We start from the raw sequence: 26,548 nt of genomic DNA, 5'->3' as shown, positions 1-26,548 counted from the left end.
ATTTTGGAAGCTAGAGTGAAAAACTAATATAGTGACTTGCATTAAAAATACAGATTATCCCATCAAACACATTTTTATTTCCACAAAATCATGCCCTAGGTTGAATAAACAGCCTTTGAATGGAATTGATGTGGTTAAGAAGTCAGATACGGCTACAGTGCACATTTTGGGACATATGGCTGCTTGCTTATCATATGATGTGGTGCACATGCTCAACCTTCAGCACCGCCCCAACAGTTTCCCCTCTATACCTTGACACTGACATTGTTGCTTCCTATGATCCTATGTCCGAAGGCTACTTGCACATCTTTACACCACCATTTAATAGTTTAATGTTGAATACTAAAATCCTAGCTATCGCCCCATTTTCCTCTCCCTGGAGCAGCTTATTATACTGCAGAGAAACAAGCATTTAGATAATTCAACCATGGGTAAGCAAGGAAGGCATTTTCCCTTTTGACTTCCCTAAGACGAACTCTGAGCTTGGTGCCATGACACTGCGTTCCAGTGAATTAAACACCAGACTAGAAGTCAGAGCTGTTCTACTGCCAGCTCTGCAACTGTCCTTTCACATAACGTTAAGAAAATCACTTCACCTTATGCTCTTACAAAGCATGTGCAACACCAAAGCACATGCCTCCCGTTTGAAGGCAACCCTGAGGTGAGCCTACAGAGCAGACTTGATTGCCATGCAATCAACTGCAACTAAAAGGTCAGCGAAAAGGATCAGGTGTGTACAGGCATTTTAAAGCCTGCCCAGCACCAAAGTGTTTTACAAAAAGAGGTAATGCTGAACAGTGCTTTTAAAGACCTAAGAGCAGCCTCTGCCTATGAACACAGTAAAACAGAGAAACTCACTGCTATCATTAAAACGTCACATTGTTTTGATATGTTACACCTCTTTGTTTTGAGAAAGTCTGTGAAAACTAATCTGCTGGAATTGGCGTAGAGTCTTAAATGGAGATTACTAAGGAAGCTAAGGATCACATGCCCAAACAGCAAGTCTGTATATATACATGCACACACCTGCGCTGTTCTCTGAGGTACAGTAGAATATACCATAAGAAAGTTTCTTGACCCAAAACGGACATGATGCCACATCTCTTCACGCAGAGTTGCAAGTCTATATGCTAGGCATAACTTCTTTGTAAACAGAGTTGACTACCTACTGTTATATATAAAGGGCATGATCCAGACTACCGAGGAGCTCTGCGTTCAGGAATATTCACATTATTTAGATTCCTGCTTTAGGAGCAAAGATCTCCTGCTTGATCCGTAACCGAAAAAATACAAAATGATGTTGAGAAAAAATTAAACTTATCTCTTAAAACTTGAATGAAAGCCATTATACAATGGTTGTAAAGTCTCACACTACTTTTCAAATAACTATGCACACAGACCAGCATTTTTAACCTTGTCTGTTTCTACATGCATCAGAAGGATCACAATGGCCTCAAATCAGAAAGGCCTGGAAGAGATTAAAAAAAAACTTATTGTCTCTTATTATATCAGTTTCAGGTTTTAATGGCAGAAAAGCACAAGTCAGAACTAGTCAAATCTTCAGCACAAGGTCAGCAATAAACTTTTACTGCACAATTTTTCCTCCTGGTAAGCTACAGCATGTCTTCTAGCAAGAATCTAATGGGATTAAGTAGCTGCCAGTAATGGAAAAGTCCACTAGTTCAAACTTCCAATCCTTTTGTTATTTAAAAAGCTGTACTTTTAGTTTAGATTTATTCCATTGGTTACTATTGTAACACTTATGAGGACTATGTATGCCCATGGGGATTCATCCAACTTTTTAAACTGGAGATACCCTTCTCATTCTATGCTATCTTTCTAGTAAACAGAACACTCTAGCTTCTTCTAAACTTTTGGTGCTGTGTACAGATACACAGCTTCATATTACAGGTAAGTCTCATTAAAAATGCCGATTGTACACTGAACAGCATACTTTTTTCATGAAGGTGACTAGCCCTCCTGTCCCTCAGTAGTACACCAAAAAGAGCCCATTACGTGATCAGGCCAAAAGATTGTTAATGCTCTGAGAGCAACATCAGAAAGGAATGCTTCCATCATGAATAAGGAGGAATGTCTCAGAATTAGTATAAGGGATGATCTATTTTTAGAGAAATATTTGAAGTCTTTTTGTGATGCATTTAAATGTTTCACACATTGAATTAGCAATAGGAAGCACTTGAGTTATTATCATCTTTCAAAAGACTTCCATTTTATTAAACGGTAGCATGGTACTTCATGCAACTCGATGCAGCACATACAACTGATTTTTAAAACTCAAAAGTAAGAAAGACTAAATGTATACAAAATGTGTTGTAGGAAATAACTGAAGTGAATACTAACACGCAAGAGGATGATTAAAGTACATTTAAAATTATCTATAAATAGTTGTTCTGAGTTAATTTCAATAAACAGAACGCAAGTATAATATTACTTAGCATAAACCAATGAAATACAGGGTAATTTGCTTAACTTGGCCCTGAATTACTAGACGCAAGCAGTTTGAAAGTGGAAAAAAAAAATTATTTGAAATGCAAGTTTTTGCAAAATGTCACAGATTTGTACATAAAAAAAGGCAAAAAGGACTTCACCATTTTGTACCTGAAATGAACTGGAATTTAACAGTGGTTTTATTGAGGCATTGCTAATTATCAAGTGTTAAACCTATGGAAAAGAAGAGGAACCAAATCAAAAGAGTAGCAGAGTTATATTTTATGAAGACAGGAAAACCCAACATTTAATTACGTCACAAATAGCTAAGCAATGCTAAGACAACTGGCAATATTTGCTTAAAATGTGCATGTGAAAAATCACTGGGAATAGAGGCAAACCAAAAGTATTAATTTCTTTCCTCAGACTCTTTAATAATTTGTTTTGGGGACAAATATGCGCTCTGCAGTTTTGAAGACTGCATGAGCCTGCTTCAAAAGATACCAACAGGGCCTTAGCAAAAAGACAGAAGTACAGCAGACATCAAGCACTCATTTACATTTTAATGGCTATAGCTCTTTACCTTTTGGGGACCTCAGTTTGAGAAAAGAATTTAAAAGTATGCCACATCCATAACTACTATTTGTAGTCTATTAATCAAGTTACAATGCCGCTGTTCATGATTTTATACAAAGCACCACACACTTTCAAAAGCAAATCCAAGACAGAGCTCCAATCAAGCCTGAAGAAGACACTTCACAAAAAACCAAAGACAGCGTACTTTCTAGAAGCAGTAGGGCAACAGACATTTCTAAATCTGAAAAGAAGTATTATTTTAGTTTCTGTATTATCTGTTTACAAAAGATTATGATAAAACAATGCATGTCTCCCACTACAATATCCTACATTTCTCAGCAAGAGTTTTACTAACATTTCTACCAATGCAAGACTTAAGGTTAACGTAACTTTCTAACTTTTTTTCACCAGTATTTAAGAATTACAGATTAAAATAACTAGGAAATAAGTGACCTTACCTAAAAATACAATCCCATAACAAATTACATTTTAGCAGCTAAAAGAATCCCCATCACACTTGCAGAACTTGGGCAATATAATAGAGTGCTTACGGACTCTGAAGTCAGAGGATCTAATGTAGTTGCATACTGCATGAGTTCAAGGATTAAGCACCTTGTTTCTGTAACAGATCTGCTGCGAGCACATCCATTTCTTAACTAAGAGAGTCACACAGGGAGAGGTGAGAGTTATTCTACTGGCGAACAAAAAGAGCGCAGAGAAATATGAAAGAAACGTTCAATGAAAAAACCCAGCCTAATTCAGTTTTTGTTAAATAAACTGGAAAGAATGTAGGAGTCTAGACACTGATCTTCCATCTCATCATGAACAGAACACGGCTGCCCCTGAAAAGTCAACTTAAAACAAATATGCTGGAATAATAAATTAGCTGGGCCAGTGATTAATCTATTTCATAGTCTTAGTTTTATGGATGTCAGCCAAAAACTTTCACATTTCCTGTATTACCTGGTATATAATAAAACACTGCTTCATATATGAATCTTGTCACTTATGTTTTCAATGGTGTACTTTGATGAAGTGCTTTTAAATGATAAATATTTAAAACAGTTTTATACAGAACAATCTCAAAATACATGTAATACAGGAATTAATTTTACAGTACAGCATTTATAATGGAGCAATTTATTTTTAAGGCAAACTTAACAGGAAAAATACTTCAGTACTGAACTTTAAGAGACTTACAGAAACGTGGTCTGTTACCTGACTTATCACAAGAACATGTATTTAGAAAACATAATAGACATCTTTGGCCATATTCACAAAAGCATTTGGTGGTTTGTTATGATAATACCAAGAATAACATTCAGTTTAAGATTGAGATAATCTTGCTGAGGACTAGATTTTTTTTTTTTCATCACTTGTCACTTCTTTGCCTATAAATATATTCCATATGTAATGATTCTCACATTTCAGGCACACAGGTGTATTCAGCAACTATTTGTAGCTAAAAATTATATAACCAGTAATTTTGATAGAAATTTGGATACAGAAGGACCATAGAATATTTCATTTTGTAACCACAAGCAACACACAGGTTTTTCCAACTGTGTAACTTCCTTACTGTGTAACTTTTACAAACCTTTATTAATTCAACAGATTTTAACCCTTAACTATTTTAAGATGTGAATCTCATTAAAAAAAACAAAACAAAACAAAACAAACAACACTGTATCATTTGGCCAAATAAAATATAATCCAGAAGTAGTCCGTGACAAATCAAGTCTGTGGGAATAAGCCAAGTGACAAAACAATTTACACAGGTACTTAAAGGTGAAGACTTCATGGTCAGATATGGAAGTAACAAATTAATCCATATAATTCTAATACATACACAGTTTTGCAATTACTGGTGCCCTTTTGTGTATATTCTGGAAAAAAAAACAAATCCTCAACAAAATCCTAGCAGAAGCTACGGGAAAGGAATCCGAATTATTTGCAGTGAGACACTGTCAATGACAGGCTACACAGTTCAATGAAGCCTACAAAGACAGTGCTTCAAAAGCAGCAGCATGACCTTCAGGCAACCTAACTTCCGTAGCAAACAACCAAGGGAAAAGTTGAAATAAAACCACTTCTTGAATATTAATGTCTTAAGATGGAGACATGAAATACTGTTACTTAAAATCAAGGGGAAAATCTAAGTAAAAGTATTCTGAGATTAATACTAATGTAAGGACAAATACTAGCTGGAAGAGTGTATTCTACTGCTTTTTTAAAATTTATAAATATACTCTTAAAATGTACCCAAATCTTACAACCTGTTCTAATACCCTAGCAGTAAATTTGGTCAAGATAAAATTAGATTGGGTAACTGTAGAAATTGGTGATCTTTAAGTGCACTAGTCAGTCCTTTTTTTCTTCGTACTGTACCAACAAAGAACTCTTAGTCAAAATAGAGAACCTACTGAAGAACTACTGAAATCAATTCAGTCATCTAAAAAAGCAAGCTATATGGAATGTAAATCTTTGAGCAGGTTTAGATAATCAAGGATTGAAAGGAAAAAAAACTTAAAAATTTTCAAGTTTTTCCTTTTGTACTGCAAGCTTTTGGAACATGTTTCATGGTGTGCACACAGTAGATACTGAGGGCCATTCCCTTTTAGGATCTACACACGAAGATAACTGAGGACATAATACAGGCTGGAGTCAGACTAAGAGATTGACCTTTTCCTTGAAACCTATAGCTCAAAAGAGCACTTAACTTACAAAATGCACAGCCATGAAGAAACTGAGTGAATGGGCAACAACAGTTGGGAATGTTTTTGTTTCCTGAATCTGAATGGTCATGGAGATAATATGGACTCCCATGCTAAAAAAAGTTAACCTCCTCACACCCCTGTAGTAGAACAAGTCCTATATGATGCCAATGCCAATAATAGAGGCCCAAAACCTGGAGAAGGGTTGCAGGTCAGCAGGAGAGCACCTGGAATGCAGCATAAAGCCACTAGCCACTCCAGCTAGGAAACTACCTTCATTGGGGGCCCAACTTAAACACCTCTTCGCAAATGCACGTAGCATGGGCAACAACCAAGAGGAGTCAGAAACACACCCATGCCTGCAAGGTTGTGATTTAATTGGCATCATGGAGACATGGTGGGATGGCTCCTACGACTGGAGTGTTGGAATGGAAGGATACAGACTCTTCAGGAAGTACAGGCAGGGGAGACAAGGAGGAGGTATCACCTTCTACGTCAATGACCAGCTGGAGTACACGGAGCTCCACCTGTGAATGTATGAAGAGCCAACTGAGAGCTTATGGGTCAAGATTAAAGGGAGGGCAGGGACAGGTGATGTTACAGTGGGGGCTGCTACAGGCCACCTGACCAGGAAGACCGAGCAGATGAGGCCCTCTATAGACAGATAGGAGCAGCCTCATGTTCACAAGCCCTGGTCCTCTTGGGGGACGTCAACCACTCCAATATCTGTTGGAAGGACAACAACACAGCAGGGCATAAGCAATCCAGGAAGTTCCTGGAATGTGTCGACAATAACTTCCTTCTCCAAGTGACAGAGGAGCCAACAAGGAGAGGTGCCATGCTGGACCTTGTTCTCACCAACAAGGAGGGGTTGGTGGGGAACATCTCAAGCTCAAAGGGCAGCCTTGGCTGCAGTGACCATGAGATGGTGGAGCTCGAGATCCTTAGGGCGGTGAGGAGGGCGCATAGTAAGCTTGCTACCCTGGACTTCAGGAGAGCAGACTTTGGCCTCTTCAGGGATCTGCTTGCTGGAGTACCATGGGATAAAGCCCTGGAAGGATGAGGGGCCCAAGAAAGCTGGTTAATATTCAAGGACCACCTCCTCCAAGATCAGGAACGATGCATCCCAACAAAGAGGAAGTCAGGCAAAAACACCAGGAGGCTTGCATGGATGAACGAGGAGCTCCTGGACAAAAAGGAAGCCTACAGAGGGTGGAAGCAAGGACAGGTAGCCTGGGAGGAATACAGAGAAATTGTCCAAGCAGCCAGGGATCAGGTTAGGAAAGCTAAAGCCCAGACAGAGTTAAATCTGGCCAGGGATGTCAATGGCAACAATAAAGCCTTCTATAGGTATGTCAGTGACAAAAGGAAGACTAGGGAAAATGTGAGCCCACTCAGGAAGGAAATGGGAGACCTGGTCACCTGGGACAGGGTGGTACTGAGGTAGTCAACAACTTTTTTGCCTCAGTCTTCACTGGTCAGGGCTCTAGTGACACCGCCCAAGTTGCAGAAGGCAAAGGCAGGGACTGTGAGAATGAGGAACAGCCCACTGTAGGAAAAGACCAGGTTCGAGATCAGCTGAAGAACCTGAAGGTGCACAAGTCCATGGGACCTGATGAGATTCATAGGCAGGTCCTGAGAGAACTGGGGGATGAAGTTGCTAAGCCACTATCCATTGTATTTGAGAAGTCGTGGCAGTCCGATGAAGTTCCCACTGACTGGAAAAGGGAAAACATAACCCTCATTTTTAAAAGGGGGAAAAAGGAAGACCCGGGGAACAACAGGCTGGTCAGTCTCACCTCTGTGCCTGGCAAGATCATGGAGCAGATCCTCCTGGAAACTATGCTAAGGCACACGGAAAATAAGGAGGTGATCTCTGACAGCCAACATGGCTTCATTAAGGGCAAATTGTGCCTGGCAAATTTGGTGACCTTCTATGACAGCATTACAGCGGGAAAAGGGAAAAGCAACTGACATCATCTACTTGGACTCGTGCAAAGCATTTGACGCTGTCCCACACAACAACCTTGTCTCTAAATTGGGGAGACATGGATTTCACCGATGGACCACAGGGTGGATAAGGAACTGGCTGGATGGTCACACTCAAAGAGTCATGGTCAATGGCTTGATGTCTAAGTGGCGACCAGTGACAAGTGGTGTTCCTCAGGGTTCGGTATTGGGATTGGTGCTGTTTAACATCTTTGTTGGCAACATGGACAGTGGGATTGAGTGCACCCTCGGCAAGTTTGCTGACATCAACAAGCTGTGTGGTGTCGTTGACATGGTGGAGGGAAAGGTTGCCATCCAGAGGGACCTGGATAGGCTTCAGAGGTGGGTGTGTGCAAACAACATGAAGTTCAACAAGGCCAAATGCAAGGTCCTGCATGTGGGTTGGGGCAATTCCATGCACAAATACATGCTGGGCGGAGAATGGATTGAGAGCAGCCCTGAGCAGAAAGACTTGGGAGTGCTGGTGGATGAGAAGCTCAAAATGACCTGGCAATGTGTTCTCGCAGCCCAGAAAGCCAACCATATCAAAGTCGTCACCTAAGCTCTTCCCCCATTCATAAGAAAATTCCAGTTTGAAATTTCTTATGGATGTTTTTCCTGCAGCTTCCTCCCACCACACACTGATGATACTGGTTTTCCTTTTACACTACTGTATTCCATTCACTTTAGTTGACTGTCATTATCCACTGACAAAACAATTATACTGCAGGATCTGCAAAAAGAAAGTAGTTCCATAAGCGCACAGTATAATTTCATCTATCAATTACTGGAGACCAGTTCCATGAGTCTCAGGTCAATGCAACTTTCCTGATATAATATATGAAATTTATGACTACTTGTAGTAGTACTTAAAAACACATTTTGTCATTCAGCTGTGACAGTATTTCATATTTGAAAGAACAGTAGTGGCTTTACTCACCCTGGACTTGAGGGAACCTTCCCAATTTTCATCCGCATACCTCTAGGACAGCTCCTGCATAAAGCTGCAATAATAAACATAAGCTGTTAATGACAAAAAATCTAAATTACTAGTTTAGTTATGGTGTGTTATCTGTTGAACTATTTTTCTTTGAGGAGACAATATGCCATTGCGTTGATGGTAACTACACACAGTTCCAGACCTGTGTCCGATTTATGCAACAACTGACTGTTCACTCAAGATACATGATAACTTCCATTTATTATATTAAAAATGTAAAAACAGGAAAAAGAAGATCATTTGAGACACACTGTTGCTGGAAGCAAAGCTTCAATTATTATTTAAAAAAAAAAAATGCAATCGGAGAAGTTACAATGACAATTATGGACTAGTAATAGTCCTCCCCAAAGATGCTAAGAAAGTCTCATTAAGTGAAATTTTAGTTTCCATTTTAAACCCAACTTGGACAGTGAAATACTATTTATAATAAAGATAAGGCCGTGACTTTAGACTTCTCATTTGAGCTAACGATTAGTATTGTATTGTAGTTAATTGTGATTGCAGAAAGAGGACAGATCATATTAATAGGCCTATAGCTGAAGTAATATATACAAGCTGAGCTAACTTTGATTCTTGCACTTAAATGTCAATCACTTCTGTCAGCTCTGCAAGATGCTCAGATTCAATGTTCTTAAAGCAAAGTATAAGTTCATTTCAGTTTTACGTAATATCTAAATAAAAAAAACAACCATTGATCTTGTATACTGCCATATGTTTTTAAACTTTTGGGTTTTTTTTTTTTTTGGCAACATGCAATTGATTCTATAGTTTGCCGAATCTTAAATATAAATTAACAACAGTTTTTTTCTGGCTACTAGAATAGAACTTCCTACTGTAAAATTAGGCATTTTAATCTTACACATAGTTGTCAATACTGTATACCAAATCGCTTCCTTCTAATGCTGAAACCCCACTGCATATAGAGAAGTTGACAGAGTAAGCTTCAGTTAAAATTTTTTAATTCAATTCATTACCTTCTATAAACAATTAAGACCTCTGCTTTCATTTTTTTAGTCAGTGTTTTCGTAACAAATGTGTGAGTCAGAACATGGAAAAATATAACCTTACTGAAATGGAGTAAATTCACATTTCAATTAAAATATGAACTACGAATACATGTAATTAAAAATTAAGCTTTCACTATGAAATTTAATGAGTACTAACCCCTCTGAAAAAGGGCCGCCAAGTCATAAAAGCAAACCACACACAATTTGACATATCTGAAAGACAATTTTATTAACACTTTGTCACCTATCTATGTAGACATTATGGACACCCAAGAATAAATCTTCATTTCAGAATAAGAATCTTCTGAATTCAGGACCAACTCAATGTTTGCCTAAATATTATCAATTAGAACATGAGAAATACTCTAATCGTTTGCAGGGAAATTACAACTTCTTTCCTGACATGAACTAATCAGGAATCATTACTTCCACAGGAAACAGAACTAAAAAGGTTACATTGCGTTATCTGTTCAGAACAGCATGTCAGAAATTTGTTTAACTACATTTACATTTTCAACCAGGCATTAGATTTAAGATAAAAACTAAGATTTGACTGTTAAAACCCAGAACTGCTATGAAACAACTCAACAGATCAAAAATACCAGTTTTTTTTTTAAAGCTTTTTTTCACTGCCCAAATAAAGATTTTAATTAAAAAAGGCATTGATAAACAGCTCAGGTACTAGCTTGCATAATTAAAGCTCCTCTGGACTTAAAAAACATGAAATAATTACAAACATGGAGGAAATATGGAATAGTGAGATTATAAACACTTTACTTACCTTGCCTCTATTAATTATTCTTTAAAAACCATTCAATAACAATTATATCAGCAATCCTAGACTTAGATACTAGTTTGCACACTAATACACTGAACATTATAATGGTTCTCTGATACTGACAGTTTTCTGCATTTTTCTATCAAGAAGGTAGTATGCAGAAGTAGACAAAGGAATAAATAGCCTTTTTCTGTCTAGTTAACTGATTATTTTAGACATGTGTATAAAGAACTAAGTACACCCAAATTTAGGACAGTGGTAAACCAAGCATTTTTCAATTCTCATTACTGCAACTAATTCTTACAGTTTATTTCTTCCTTTCATACAAGGATTTCTATGGAACAAGATTACTGTAGGAATCTAAAATACCCAAGACATCTTGTAATTATGAATTACTCCCAGTTCGTAACTGCTTGCCAATGTCTGATAGAAGTAAATTTTAACAAAGAAAACAGCGCAATCGTTGATGTCTATATTTTGAGCTTGTAACTCTGCCGTGATTGAAGCCCAACTGGGCTGGTACAAAAAAAGTTCAGATTCATGCTGGGACAAACAGCTGCTCTCTAGATGGCTAGACAAGAAAAAAAATGAAAAAAAAAATCAATTGGCTTCATTTATAACTCTAAACAAAGGTGTCTTTTGCAAGAAACACAGGTTTATTTCCATCACTTAGCCCACAACAAAAGCATACTTGTTAATATCTACTGCTGCTACCATCCTGTCACATCCAAAACAGATGAACTCCAAACCTCCTTGTGAAGGCATTTACTGTGTTCAAGCATTACTAAGAATGACATGTACCACTCAGTCTGGAGGCATACAAACATGACAAGTCAGTTCATTACACAATGCTTAACTCATAAATTAGTTAATTTTAAAATAATGCTTCACTTTAGTACTACAAGCAATGTAATAAAAGACTCTAAACTATTACTAGTGTCCATTTTAACATCCACAACAAGTGCTGCCATGATTTCCAGGCTAATTCATGTCTACGTCTATAAAAATAACTTCCCTTTTTAAAAAAACATTGTAATAGTATGCTTTCTAAGGATACAGTGACAAAATCTGAGCTTTTCCCTCAACTTTTACAAAGCATCAAGTTGAGTCAAATTTCATTCAAAAGCTTTTTGTAAGCACCTGTGTGTCTTGTAATAGTTCACACTGACGTAATGAAGATGGCTCTCCACAACTGAGAGGAGGAAACCCACAATCTGCTTTAACGATGAAGGAAAGTGGTAATTATAACAGAATAAACACCATTTACCTAAGAACAGTGTTAAATAAAAATATGTATTGTAAAAATAACTGTTCCAGCAATTAAAACCCAGGAACCTTAACTTAGGTAAAGGAAAATATTTCACCTGTTATTAGAAGGGAATTGAAGTAATTTCTGCGAGACAAAATTCCAGCAGTGCCTCATTTATAAATAGATACGGTATTGTTATCACAATTACTCATGGTGAAAACTCTAGAAGAAAAATTACATTCCTGCTATGAAGCTGCTATATAACTGTTAGTGTTTACAACCAAACAGGAATTCATATCAAACCAAACTGAAAAATGGTACTTAACAGAGATTGCTCCTTGATCATCATGAAATAGTGTTAGATCAAAGGTGACAAAAAGTTTTGTAAAATACAATAAATTATCCCTAATTTTACTTCTGTAACACCTATACTTTGTACACTGGTTTCCTCTAACTACTGACTAAGCCCGACCTTGCACAGGTTACAAAGTGTCACTCAAACCAGACCTGTACAGCTGTTTGCAATCAGCTGAAAAAAAAATTATAGTACCATCATGTCTTAAAACATGCAATGAAACATGCTGTTAAGATAAAGCCACACAACGATAAATAGTTATCTACGGTATCTGGATTCTGTCCGCTATCTGCATATTTTCCTGTTCTAATATCAAACAGTTAAAAAAATAAAGCTGAGAACAAGCAGTAAAGCACAACTTATGACTACTGCTAAAACTCTGGAATTTTCACTTGCCTCGGGTACAAGACAATCTTCCACTAAATATTCACCAACAACTAATCTCTTCCCAATGGAAACAATTTATTTTTTTTAATTCACTATAATTTTGATTTCATATTACTATATAAGCAGATCTGCCAAAGAAACCTCCCCATCCCCTATCAACTCATACTATTGTTTTACTTCAAAGAAAAGTTAGAAAAAATACAGATATTATTCTTATTGGCCAAAGCTGCTTGGTATGTGCAAACTGGTATTGTTTTAAAACAGGGTGCACGATCTTTTTTTTGAAGTCATGCAAATTAATTTTTAATGTGTCTCACCCAACCAGGAAGCAAAACGAGTGAATAATTCATATTTATCCTTCTGAGAAATGAAGTCACAGAGATTTTGGTGCAAGCTCCTTCTGCTCTTTCCCAAACTCCTATAGCTACCAATCCGTTTGTTACTTCTACTAGAGAACTAGATTAGTTAAAATAAGGAATATACACCGAGATATAAACTATAAAATATTTTATCTTCTAAGGGGAAGAGAAAGCAGGGTATTTGTACAGAGTCAGAAATTTTCAACATCACTGTAGTCATCCCCTTCCCTATGGACAGAAAATGAGCAAGAATCTGGGGGTTAGCAGAGAGCAGTCAGAAAGCCTCACCGCCAGGAACATTATGAATTACTGTTCTGTACTGCAGAAAGCCAATAAAGTCATTGCTACACACACACATCATTCAGAGCTGATGTCATCAGTAAATTTAGCGACAAAGAAACTGCTCCCATTCACAACTCATTATGCTGTGAAGAGTTTGGAAACAAGGAGTCAAACAGTCAAAAACCAGTTATCTGAATTAGCGCTATTCCTGTGATTAGTGCTACCTATTACAGGCAAATTCCTCTGAACAAAGCTAAAGCAGAATCTAAGTGCTCATTTATTTGCAGGGAAGGAAATTCCAACTGAATAAAAGGGTGAAAAAAGTCACAATGAGGGTGTTAAGGCAGTAATTTTCTAAGAAAGGTTGTAGCATCTGTATCCTTGGAGATCTTCAGAACTTTGAGTTCTGCTTTAAGTAGGACGTTATTTTTTCTTGTTCTGTGTCTGTGTGTACATAACATAGTTGTGCATTACTATTACAATCTTCAGCATACAGAAAATGTCATCCATCCAAGTGTTTTATTTTTGGCGTTAAACAATCTTCTCTTTGCAGTATTACGTAAACATTTTTGCTCTTTAAATCCAACAACCACCAAAAATCTCCAAAACAACTTCATCTCCTGGAAGACTATTTTTGGTAACACTGCTCTCTGAAACGGTTTGGTGTAAGGTTGTGGTTGTTGGGACGGACACGACACTGAATATCAAGTTGCAGCAATCCAAATTCTTTATTTAACAAGCAGTGCTTTTTTATATTCTTTTACCCAGGTGCTTATCTATGCATATATTCTAGCATTCTACTTTTTCCCAATACGCTCTCACATCACACGCCAGCCAGCTAATACAATTGTTGATTGCACGCTGTTCATGTTCTGGTCAAAGCCAGCATGTTTGCCAACCCTTATCTTTTTACTTAGCTCTTCTCAGGACTCCCCAGTCTCTTCAAGGGTACATGGATATCTGCTCAAGGTCAATGTGAAACTCGCATTCTGATCCCTCGGACCAGCGGAGGTTTCCCACATAAGATCACGTGAGCAAGAGATCTGGCACAAGGGTGAGAGAAAATGCAGAAACTGAGCAACCATCAACTTTAGACCTCTGGAGCTGTAGCGTGGATTAAGTGCCATGAATGCCCAATTTGAGTGGGGGCAGGGATAAGAGTGGAATAGAAAAGGGTGGTGGAAAAAGGGCTCATATGTACAGGCGCTCACTGGGACCTAGTGAACAGAGTTATATAAGCTAAATGTAGAGGCAGAAAGTTAACATTTAAGTTCCAATTTTGGAATACACTGTACACTTAACTTTGCTATTGAATCATCTACTTACCTCTAGAAGTAGAATCCCTGAACATCTATTTTATTCTTCAGAATCTGTGCTTTTATTAAAAAATACTGCACTTTAGAAGAGTTGCAAAGAAAACATTGAGAACAGAACTCATCAACTATTTATTTGACTTTGTCCATCTAAGTAATTTGGAGACTTTGCACTCTTTGAAGTCATTTCAACATATGTAGAGTCAAATGCTACTATTTTATCTAGATGTGTATCCAGATGAAGGTCAGACTTAAGCCTATTCCATTCACCAACACCGATGCACATCAACAACTTTAACTCACATTTAGTAAATTCACACTTATCAGTGAAAAAGAAAATGTTAGGGAAATTGTAAGAGTAGAAAGAGGTCTTCCATAGGTAAGGCTTGCCCTACTACAGATAAATAGCGAGTGTATTTTATCTTAGTTTATCTGACAGAGATGGACCTTTGGTTAATCTGATCCAAACAAAAGATGGTAAATTTCTGTCTCGGGACATTGACTAGCTAGCTGCACTTTCCTTATCTAGGACTACTGTTTGTCAACGTTAATTTTCATTGCCGATAACATCATGTACAGAAGGGAGGGAAAGAGTGTACATGGTAAAGTTCTTGAGAAGGACATCCACTTCAACACATTTTTAGTACAAGGAATGGCTGTGCATAATATTCTGAAGCGACAGTACTCCAACAAGAGACTTTCCCTATTAGAGACTACACAATCATCTCTATTCCCCAACTTCCCTATCAACCTTCCCCATAAAAGTATTCCTCTGTGAACTGTATGGGACACTTTTAGCTAAAAGCAAACTTGGAAGGGAAATAATTTGACATATTAGCCTTAATTACAGAGTTCTGATTATTTACTTGAGCGTTAAATAAAATATGCTGTCATTGAATTATGCTATTTTTAAAAGTCACACTTGGTAAAAATGGTACCTGTTCATTGTTTTTATGTAGCATGTTAGAAATAAAGACTACAACTATGTAAAAGCACAATTTGATTTTTACAAAGCAAAGGATTTTATAGAACACATCAAAAGACAGAAAAAGCTGGAGTTTGACAAACAGCTACAAGTAAGCTAAAATTCTAATTCACTTATACAAGTATTGATATGACTTACATTACACCACTGAGATGTCAATGAATTCCAAGTAGTTCTCTATTTTTACCCATTGAGTGGGTAAAAATCAAGAGATGAGACTGCCTCATTGGAACTATTCATATGAAGAGCCTCTGGCAGAACAAGCAGGCAGCCAACAGTAATTTTTGAGTGTAGCACTTTAATTAGAGAAATGAAAAGAAAAAAAACCCTGAAAAATGAAACTAAATTGGGTCACACAAGAGTAGCCTAAAGCATTAAAAGCTTTTCAAGTTATTCTAGTTTCAGTAATTATTGAGAGTTCTCTAAACTATTTTGAGTTTTAAAAAGTAAGTCTGAACAAGAATGGCACCTTATTCCTCGTTGTAATTCATAACAGCACATTTTAAAGGTCTGTACGTGTAAGAAGGTGGAGTCTTAAGAGAACTTTGATTTGATTTTTTTATTAAAAGTAGCACACAGACATAATTACAGTATACCTGTTTATTAATAATATTACACTACGTAGTTATTTCAATTCCAGGAGGGGTCTAACACCAATTCTACCCAAAGAATTGGCTTTAAGTTATGGTCAAACTACATCATAAGGAGAATATAAATATTCTGTTGGGATTAAAATAACCCATTCTGAGGAACAGTTTCTGCATACATACTCATCTCCTACCCTATAATATTTAAAGGCCTGAGTGACAATTTTGTTGCAAGTGATAGATAAGGTAGACTGAAACAGAAAACTATTTGTATAGGCATATTTTTTACCTTTCAGTGAAATTAAGAGTCATCTTGTCTTCAGATTAGAAGAAATTGAAGATTAGCAACTACTTATTCCATGGGCTAAATAGGTATCATTCACTCTTTTGTATATCTTCCCACACCTCTGTATTTTTCACCGACAAAAACCTCTCATAAATAGTGTGATACTATGCAGAAACAGGTGGCTGATGTGGAAGAAGGGGTCAGAGCTCAGGCTTCACTTTAAACAGACTAGAAGTTCTGTGGTTTTGCAGTGTTGAAACAGGCTGAATCATTCATGTCTTAAAACGACTTCCCACAACATCAAGTACCAAGGACTTGCAAGGAAAATAATTTCAGCTTGATGCAGTGAAAACATGATATGATCTTCCTGCAGAAAAGTCAAAGTACCCGGTTAAGTACTGTACCAGTTACAATGCAACAACTAGGGAACATGCCTAGTTGCCACGTTTTGATCAATCTCACTGCACTGAAGACATGCTTACCCAATCGGCCAGCGGAAAGCCATACTAAAACTCTAGGAAAGGCTCCTCTGCTCTGCTTGGACTTTTCTCCCTATTTCCCAGACTGTTTTAGTGTGTATTAGGATTTTTCTCCCCGGTTGGTTCTCTGTTTTCAGCATTTTTCAAAGTGTTGAGAAAAAACAATACTTACTAAAGGTCACTTAATACCACTGTTTTCTAAATCTTATCCATTCTGTTTGCCTACAGCTAATGGGGTTATGTCCAGAGCCTTGCATTAACTTTCAAACAGCAATTTGCTGAAATGCTGAAAATCATTTTAGGTTAGGTAGGATGTAGAATGAGGATCTGAATGTAAAACAACCTTAAGATGGGCTTTAACATTTTTTGGAAAAAGTAATAGCCAAAGTTTAAGCTGACCACATTTACTGCAGGTTAATATTTCACAATACTTTCACATCAAAACGAAAGGAAACTTAATATTTACTGGTGTGGGAAGAACATTAAGTTGGAAACCTCCGCTCTTACAGCACATTAACCCATTTCAAGCTTCTGAAATAATTTAGTTATTTATATCGTTACATCTAGTACAAGTTTGGTGAAAAATAATCCTAATTTTCTGATTATCTTAGTAATGCAGAGGCCAGGTATTCGAATAAATTATTAAACCATGCTTTGACATCTTATCTTATTTTGACAATCCTGAATACGCGCACAAGAAAGTTGCTCAAAGTCTTAGGATTTTAGGTGTTTTTGTTTAAATTTGTGCAGTGCAGCAGTTATTACCCATCTCTATGTAACTTTAAAAGTATGCATAGAGACTTCTGTATCATTATATTTGCCTTGTTTTACAGTAGAATCATAAACTATTTCGAAATAGTGTATGATAGACTTGTGTCTATCATGTTACCCATGTGTGATGTTACCCATTACAACTTGCTGTCTAAACCATCCATTTTCACGTCTCAAATTTCCTGGCCAACTTTTTCTTACATCTGATGTCACGTTATATAATTCACCAAGCAGCACAACAGTACAACATGACAAATACTTGCAAGTAGAAATTTAAAATGCCGAAGTTCAACACATTTTAGTGGGCAAAATAAATTTCAAAGCTCTGTTTGGAAATATTGATGACTTTTAAGGGCTGTAGCAATCCTGCACAGTGCGACTGTGAAATTTAATGTATTGCAAATATCATCACAGAGTTGATTCTAAAAATCAATTTGGATTTTGACATGCATATATTGAGATAAATCTAAGATTATAATATACAATTAATGGAATATGCTTATGGCTATGTCTGAAACGATCACACAGCATAAGTGAAGCTGCAGATGGAGTGCAGCTATTTTCAGCTGCTGCAAAATATGGACAATCTCTCCTGCTACTACAATTTCACGCACAGTTAGCTTCACCTCCATTTCATCCTTCTACGTTTTACAAACCAGCAGTACTCTGCATCTGACAGAATGAGGCTTAAAACTTGCAGCTGTCTGAAGCAATACTGTTTAAGTTAGCTTCTGAATTAGTCTGAAAGTGAATATAAAATCTCTAGAAGAGAAGATAACCAAAATATATTTTTTCCATTTTACCCACAGTACAATTATAAAGTAATTAAAATATTTCACTGGACAGGTGTCAGCAGAAGTTAAGAGCAAGACAAATACTGGGTAACAAGAGTACCTCAGCCATTTTCTGCAATGTCAATTCACAGAATACTGGACCAAAAACAAGACCAGGATTAATAAACATCTTTCAAGGATACAAAACAGTTGAAATCTGTAAACAACTCATTTGAGGTTGCACTGATGCTATGCAGCACAAAGTATTTTTTGGACTGGGCATATTTCACAGATCATTTGTGAAAAGTAGCAATGATACATAAAAATTCTCAGCTACACATACTATCCCCTTACCTTTCATTTTAAATCCCCATTTAAAACTCAGGCACAAGTCATGCAATAAATTAACTCTTGCTTTCTCTATTTCTAACACTTGCCATGTACTTACAAGGAGAATTCACTTAAAATCCTGAAGTCTGTCCTGGTATTCTAATAGTTTGCAAATCTGTTTGTAGCACAGAGTACCAACATGCTGTGTCACACGATGGGAACAAGTATCTGCTCACATAATGAACAAGCTAGGTCATCTACTGGAATCATGGTTCAGAAAATAAAAGATTCCTGTACTTTGAGGATGTTCAGGCATGTAGTCACAGCACTAGCAAAATCCAGAGCACTACTGCTCTGGAACTCAGCAACGTATAAGATTGCTAACCAGCAAGTCAGACATCTTACATCTAGACACAGGTTTTTAAAGTAAGACTTAAAAGTTATTTTTCTTGCCCTCATGCTTGAAGAATTTTTAAGCCCTTCAACATCCATTCAGTCTCAACTATCAAGTTTTCATTAGAAAGAAGATTTCTATAGTAACCTGAAAAAAATCTAGGGAAAGGGAAAAGAGTATAGCAAAAGGCAGCATTCAGTTATTCTATTCTGCATGCATATCATGAAAATACTACTTTAGCAAGAAGCTACTATAAATTAGATGGTTAATTTTTATGTAAGAGTAAAATCTTAAGCTCAATTACAGACACCTATTACAACCAGTAGTATCTTAAAACACAAGTCAGTCCAAAATGAGATGAATCTGAACACAATTTGTGAAGATAATATTTGTAATCCTCTCTCTCAACACTAATTTTCCACTTGCTAGTCTTCAAGGGAAGTTACTCAGTACAAGTTTTAAAAAAAAAAACAAAACAAAACAAAAAAAACCCCAGCAAATTCAAAATATACATTTCCAAGCAGTGGTTAACAGTATAAAAGATGTCAACCTTCTGAAACAGTATTCAAAAGAATATTAGAAATGATGCTATAATTTAGCACTCAACCATATAACCATAATGTTAGAACAATCCAATATTTCTATTCACACAGAGTAGGGAAAGCTTGCATTCAAACACATACAGGAAAACGCATGAAAATAGTATCATAATCACTCCTACAATTCAAGCTGATACTTAACATGCTAGCTCCAAATCTCAAGTATCATTTGTATTAAATTTCTTCAAAAACGTCACAGAAGTAAGGAAAGATAATCAAGATGTACATTGAATTGTGCTATAGCAGCAAATTATTCATAATTACTACAAAGCACAACAGAAAATGAAACTGGGTAAACCAACACAAATAGATTAAAAAACCCCAGTAATTTATAATATACAATCTCTTGGTTCCTGTGAACACACAACAAATTCTGGTTCATTGTGAAGGGATTTGTTGAACAACCTTGAGACCCCATTCAGCCCTGTGCTATTTGTTCTCCTACATTCAGCATGACTAAAACAGAAAAAGTTTTGATACTGAAAATATTTACAATGTAAAGCCCTTACCACAAAATGGGATTTGATTAGTCTTACACAAAGTGTGATTATACACATGGTTAAATCTAGGCCTGATTCAGGATAATCAGGAAATTATCTATTGATTTAAATTCTGTTATTGATCCAACCTTTATTGATGCAATATTTACAATACAAAGTAAGTTACATCCTTGAGTAAATTACTGATAAATTGATAAAGACAGATCTCCTTTTCCTCAGAAGTCACATTGACAGAAACGCAACATAACTCCTCTATTTTCCCAATAAATGGTAAAAGAAATTACCCTGCTCCGCAAGTTCTTGTGCTACATGTTATACACACTGTGGCAGAAATAAGAATATTGCTTGAGGAAATTAAAGCATCCACTCCTTATGTGAGGACAGGAAGCCTTGCTGCTCCCACCACAACTGCTACCGGTTGTGGTACACAACCACAGCACAGCCGGAAACCCTTTCCTATTTTTCCATTCCCATTTCGTTAGATTTTATTCTCAAACTTCTCAGCTTTTGTGTGTGTGTGTATGTATATGTGCATATATATATATATAAAAGAACTGGAGCATTTTCCAGAGAAAAACTTTCCTTTATAAGATTCGTATATCTAGCATAGAAAAAGTCTTGGATATCAAGTCCCATAAGGATTATACTAAAATATTACTGCAAGCATTCTTTTGTCAATATATGAAACAGCACAATTTACAGTCTTACCTCTCACCTTAATAGTCTCTCAACATTAAGGAACTACTAATTATTAATTCTCTGCAAATCTCAAACACTTGCTTCTTGATATTTAATATATTGTACCTAACACAGTAACCAGTGATTTTGTTAAAAACTGCAGGCAGATTTTTTTTAATATTATGCTGAATTTAACTGACATGACAAACCTGCTAGATTTCCTCATTAACTTCATGTTGTCAGTTATTTAGCTATCTCCTAGCCATTAAATGTAATTTCAGTATCTCTTCTCCTTAAAATCTCTACTTTCCTGATAATTGGTTGGTCTTCAATGTATTCTAGAGTACTCTTAAATTACAACATATTTGAAAGCATGTATTCTTTTCAAGAGCTCTGTAAAAATTCTTCCTTGCTGACATATCTTAATCAAGATAGATATTTACTTACTACAGATAAAGGAAAGGTTTTGCCTTAGCCTAACTGAAGTACTGCATGGGCTCCGTGCAAGGTAATTTCCAACATTTCTAGCTGTTAGAACCCAGCTGTTCTCACTGCCGTAGAATGAAGCTGAGCAGTCCTGCTTCTGTCAGGTTTGTGCCACTTCAGGAGTTGACCTGACAGCTGCATCAGCCTTTTGTTCCTAGGGACTGAACTGAACTATCCTGGCCATTACACTATGGGTCAATGACCAAGCAATAGCTGTGATCAAAAACACCAGTCTCCTTATGCTCTTTTTTTCCCCTCTTCAAATCCCATATATCTTTCAGTTTAAATGGGACATAGCTCCCATTAGTCACTTCACACTAGAGAAAGGCTGTCATAGAACCAAAGGTTCCTCTGCTCATACAGGGATATTATTTCAGAGCAGTATGGCAAGTCTGCAAATCTAGACCCTTTGTATATTGGACTATCAAGAAACGTTGCATTTTCCTCTTGAGATTATAATCCACATTCTCATATATTTTTAAAATTAAAAGCTTCATAAATATAACAAAGTGTTAAATTATTCCACAAAGCATTTGGTCCAAAACCCACCTTTCTAGTTTCCAACTGAGCTTCTTCTTGGCAGCACTGCCTGCAGAAGGGATCCAACTGATTCAGATTGAACTGTCCAAGAAGGTTGCAAGAACTGCATAGCAAGTTACTGGAGAAGCCCAGCTCTCTGCAAGCTTCTGATGACAACTGTGCTCCATATGCACCTATCTGAAAACCAATACAATGTTATATTTTAGTATTCAATTAGTTGTTTAAAAAACCGAAGATTTTAAATACTCTAATGATTAGGAAGAACAACTAAATCTCTTGTGACCGTCTTACAGTAATGCCTTAATGGTCTGCCCGTAAGTGCAAAACGCCACCTTATTTTGAAGAATGGTCAATTAATAGTGATTCTAGACACTTGTAATACGTGTATTTTAAGGTATCAGACCTGCCAAAATTAATTAATATACGCTTCTGACAACTCTACTGTTTTCCTATTGCTAGCTCCAAACTAAGAAAAAACCCAAACATAATGAATCAGCTGAAATGCACATGGCTACAGCTCTCTAAAGCCTGCTCTTTCAAAACAATTTCAGTAAATTTCATATCATATCACTGAAAACACACTTGGAAAATAACTATAACAGCTAAGCTTGGGAAAAGCACAACCAGGGAGTGATGAAATAGACCAAACTGCTCAACAAGGCATACAAGTAGGATTTTAATTTCATGTTTGCATTAATGTTACAGGAAAATCACATACTAAAAGTGGAAGTGTAGATAAAAACCTGCAATTCTGATTTACTAATAATACATTAAAATAGGCAACTCAATTATATGTCTTCTATGTAAAACACCAGTTCTGTTTTTAATGAGCAGCAAACCCAATTTTACCAACTATCCCAGCACTTAAATGATATTTGGGCTTTGTTTTCACATTCCTGCTTCCCTACACAGGCATTTCTCACACCCTAGCTTAAAACCTTTCCTTCCAGCTGTATGCTGGGAGGGGGGAAGTAAGAGATGAAATTAAGAAAGGAGGGAAAGGAGACAGTTTTCCCAGATGCTTTTCAGTCTGGGTGAAAGATCTTGGGCAAAACCCATAACATCTAAACACCAAGAAACAATCAGCAAGCACGTCTGTGTTCAGAGAAGACCGAGATGATACCAGCAAACTGGACTGGATGATAACAGATAAAGAGTCAGAAGAATTATGCTGGGCCCAAACAGAAAAATACAGAAGAAAAACTAAGTCTGTCCTTCAGCAGATCAAACTTCTCTTCACATTCACCCATCATTTAGTATATACAGCATACCCAAGTAAGGTAGAGACAAAACCCATTTCCTTCCCTGAAGTGGTCAACCTATAGCCAAAGATGTGTCACTGATGTGGTAGATAAGAAACGTTAAGGATTAGGAATTGGTAGAAAATATACTATGTGCCTCATTATTCTGTTTCTCTGTATTTGCTAAAAAAAGTTAAAGCATGAACAGAAAACTATAATATACAGAAAATTATTTTGAAATTACTATTCTGTCAAGCAGAAAGCTATTTTTCTTCTTCCTACAGGACACTGTTGAAGTAATTTCTATATATGACAGCAGACAAGCAAAAATAGGACCCTATTCTACTGGAATCATCTATTATTTATCCTTTCTGAGGGATACTGGCAATAAGAAATATAACACCACCACAGTAGTACAGAAAATCTAAGGAGAATGACAAACACTGCCAAGGCTACATTTTAATTATTGTTCACTTATTAAATTAATGAAGAGGACAATAACTAAAAGAGTTCTCTCACACCTTGCTGCTTGTCATCCACCTCTTTTATGCTTTACTGTCATCTTTTCCTCACTTTTGAACCTGTTCACCTGGGAGCAAAAATGGTGTTACTGGCATTGTCATTTCTCTTCCACCAGCAACACTCCTCACACCTTTCCCCAGCAGAGCTCTAAAGCATCTGTGTATATAAGGCCAATACTCTCCTGGTTATTCTGGGGGGGGACCAACCAAAAAAAGTGTATGAAAGCAAGTAAAGTCTCCATTACAAGAGAATTCCTCAATGAAGAAGTTCTGGTTACAAAGCAAACTCAAAACAGCTTAAGAATAAAATGATAGTGAGGGAGAAGAGGAAGAAACTGTCTCTCCCTCATATTTTTCCTGAATTTTTAGTACCATAACTATTGTACTGTCTGAACTAATACGTATACTAATTATAATAAATGTCTCTGTTTCGGATTAGAAAAGAACCCTCACATTTCAAAAGCTAATTTTCCATCAGGAAAAGATAACTTCAGCTACTTAGCCAGTGATGCACCTCATTTCAGCAGCATGCTCTCCTTTAAAGCTTTGACTACAAATACACATTACACAACTGCTTTGCTTTCACATTAAATAATTTAATATATTAAAGCAAATGCAGCATCAATACAAATTGTTTTAGGAAGTACTTCATAGTTACTAGAGTGAAGCATTTGAACAGGTCTTTTGTATAACCTCATGCCTCTGAAGCTCAGGTGGGTCAGAACTTTAAGGGCATCAGGTGAAGTAAAATAGAGAAAGCTGACTTGTCTGGAAAACCTCGAAGGACAGTCTTTCACGGGACAACCTTCAGCTAGAAATCAAAAGCCACCTAGCTTCGCTTTCCAAATCCATTCTTAACTTTGTTACTAAGGATAACCCGGGCCGTGAAGTATACCTCAACACATAAATCCCACTAAAAACGGTCGAAGAAGCCTGGAAACTTATTTCAAGAGTCACTGCAACACCCGCAGCGATCGCCACGTCTTCCGAGCTAGTAAGACAAACCGGAGCTGGGGCAAGGGACGCGGCGGAGGGGTGTTCAGGCTTCAAAACGCGGCTCTCGCAGTCTGGAGGAGCGGAGGCAGCAACAGCAGGAGGGGAGAGAGCAGAAGCAGAGAACAGCCTCCGACAGAGAGAGAAAAAGAGGCGGCCAGGGAGACAGGAGAGGGACGAGGCACGGGACGAGGCCTCGAGGATGGGATGGGCCGGGCCGGGCAGGGCGAGGCCCGCTGCCTCCGCCTGCCGCTGCGGGACACGTCTCGCTCCCGTCCCGCCCCACACCCCCTTACACCCTCTCTCTTTCTCTCAGGAAATCGCAGCCGCACTCAGCCCCGAGCGCGAATACGCCGGAACAGCCTCTCACCGCCTGCAGCCCCACTAGCAACCACAGCCAGCAGCGCCCCGCAGCCGTTAGCTCGGCGGCGGACGCCATCTTGGTGCCCGAACGCTCCTGCCAGCGTCGCCGGGAGGCGGCGGAAGGACCTCACCCTTTGCGGATGCCCGACAGATTGCCTGATGCGGGAGAGGGCAGACTTGCCCCCAAACTCCGGCACCACAAGCAGAAGCAGCTAACTTAGAACTTCTGCGGGAAGTCTACAGCAAAGCTATTTTAGTCTGTTCAGAGTAGCGCTTCACAGCGAGGCTAAAGGAGATGCCGTTCCTCAGCCTTAATCAGGCATGGCGGAAACAACCCTGAGTAAGGTCCTTTCCCGTCCCAGAGATTTGCTGCCAACCGGCAAACCGGCGTATAGGCCCTAGACCCAGCGATTGACAGCCAGTCTGAGCAATACTATTGTGCCTTTCCCAAGTGCCGCGGTGCTTGTGCCCAGTGCGGGTAGGCGGGTGGGCGGGACTTCAAGACGGGCCTCCCAATCACGAAGGGTCGCATGTAGGCGGGACATCACCTCGGTCCGGCAGCTCAGAGCCGAGGGGGGAGGAGGAGGAGTCAGCACCCTGTGGGCGGGGTGTCGCCTGAGCGGGACCAATCCAGTCACTGGAGAGGCGAGGTGGCGGTAGCACCGCCCAATGGCGGAGGGCGCGGGGGCGGGTCCCGCCGCCGGGAATCGGCGGCGGCGGCGGCGGCGGCGGTGGGGGGCGGGTGTGTGGTTGGGCGTTCGGTTGCTGAGCAGCGCACGGAGGCGGGGGAGGGGCGCGCGCTGGTGGTAGCCGCGCGGCGGTTGGCGAGGGGCGCGAGGGGCGGCGGGGACCGGTCGGCTCTGTGGAGCGATGTGAGAGCGGTGGCGGCGGCGGGCCCTGCCGCGCGCTCCCAGCCGCGCTCCCTTCGCCTCCCCTCGCTCGCGCCGTCCCTCCGGCGGCGGCGGCGGCGGCGGCTCCCGCCGGCCTCCGCGGCCGGGCCCCGCGTTATGTCGTGATCCCGGGCGGGCGGCGCTGCTGCTGCTGCTGATGGGGCTGCTCAGGATTATGCTGCCGCCCAAGTTGCAGCTGCTGGCGGTGCTGGTCTTCGGGGTGGCCGTGCTCTTCCTGGAGAATCAGATCCAGAAGCTGGAGGAGTCCCGCGGCAAGCTGGGTGAGCGGCGGCGGGGCGCGGCCGGCGGCCTGGGGCGCAACGGGCCGGGCCGGGGGCCGGGGCAGGGCGCGAGGAGTCGTAGCGGCGGCGGGAGCGCGGGGGGCCGGCAGGCAGGCTCGCCCCGCCGCGGTGTGCCGCTGGCCGGGGGCGGGGGGGCGAGAGGGGGGCACCTACCGAGGGCGGCTTCTCCCGTAGGGCTCCGTGTGTTTACATGCCCAAAGCGATCGGGGACCCGATCGATACGGTCTGGGGACTCTGCAGAAGGGGCTGTCAACAGCAGAGGCGGCAGCCTTGGCCTTTGAGTTCATGTGTCTGTGTGTTTTGCGGGATCGTGAGACCTGGGAGAGATCGGCGGTGGAAAGATAAGTATTTCTGTGCTGTGTCTAAAAGGGTT

At 39.1% G+C, this 26,548-nt stretch overlaps 2 protein-coding genes across 2 annotated transcripts in view; one reads left to right on the top strand and one right to left on the bottom strand.

The window, feature by feature from the left end:
• The window catches only part of SELENOF (selenoprotein F), a 30,950-nt gene extending 5,882 nt beyond the window's left edge, over positions 1-25,068 (bottom strand). Inside the window, exons 1-3 of the mRNA XM_082484400.1 lie at positions 24,991-25,068; positions 21,875-22,042; positions 8,668-8,731 (exon numbers count right to left, since the gene is read on the bottom strand). Of these exons, the coding sequence (XP_082340526.1) occupies positions 8,668-8,731; positions 21,875-22,042; positions 24,991-25,059 (301 nt within the window). The 5' untranslated portion in view covers positions 25,060-25,068. The remainder of the gene's footprint in view (positions 1-8,667; positions 8,732-21,874; positions 22,043-24,990) is intronic.
• Positions 25,069-26,009: 941 nt separating this feature from the next.
• HS2ST1 (heparan sulfate 2-O-sulfotransferase 1) overlaps positions 26,010-26,548 on the top strand; it is an 82,594-nt gene continuing 82,055 nt past the window's right edge. Inside the window, exon 1 of the mRNA XM_082484399.1 lies at positions 26,010-26,154. Within this exon, the coding sequence (XP_082340525.1) occupies positions 26,031-26,154 (124 nt within the window). The 5' untranslated portion in view covers positions 26,010-26,030. The remainder of the gene's footprint in view (positions 26,155-26,548) is intronic.

The sequence above is a fragment of the Vanellus vanellus genome, assembly GCF_965231255.1.
Source record: "Vanellus vanellus genome assembly, chromosome: 5".
Taxonomy (NCBI): Eukaryota; Metazoa; Chordata; class Aves; order Charadriiformes; family Charadriidae; genus Vanellus; species Vanellus vanellus.
This window is presented reverse-complemented; position numbering and strand designations above follow the sequence as displayed.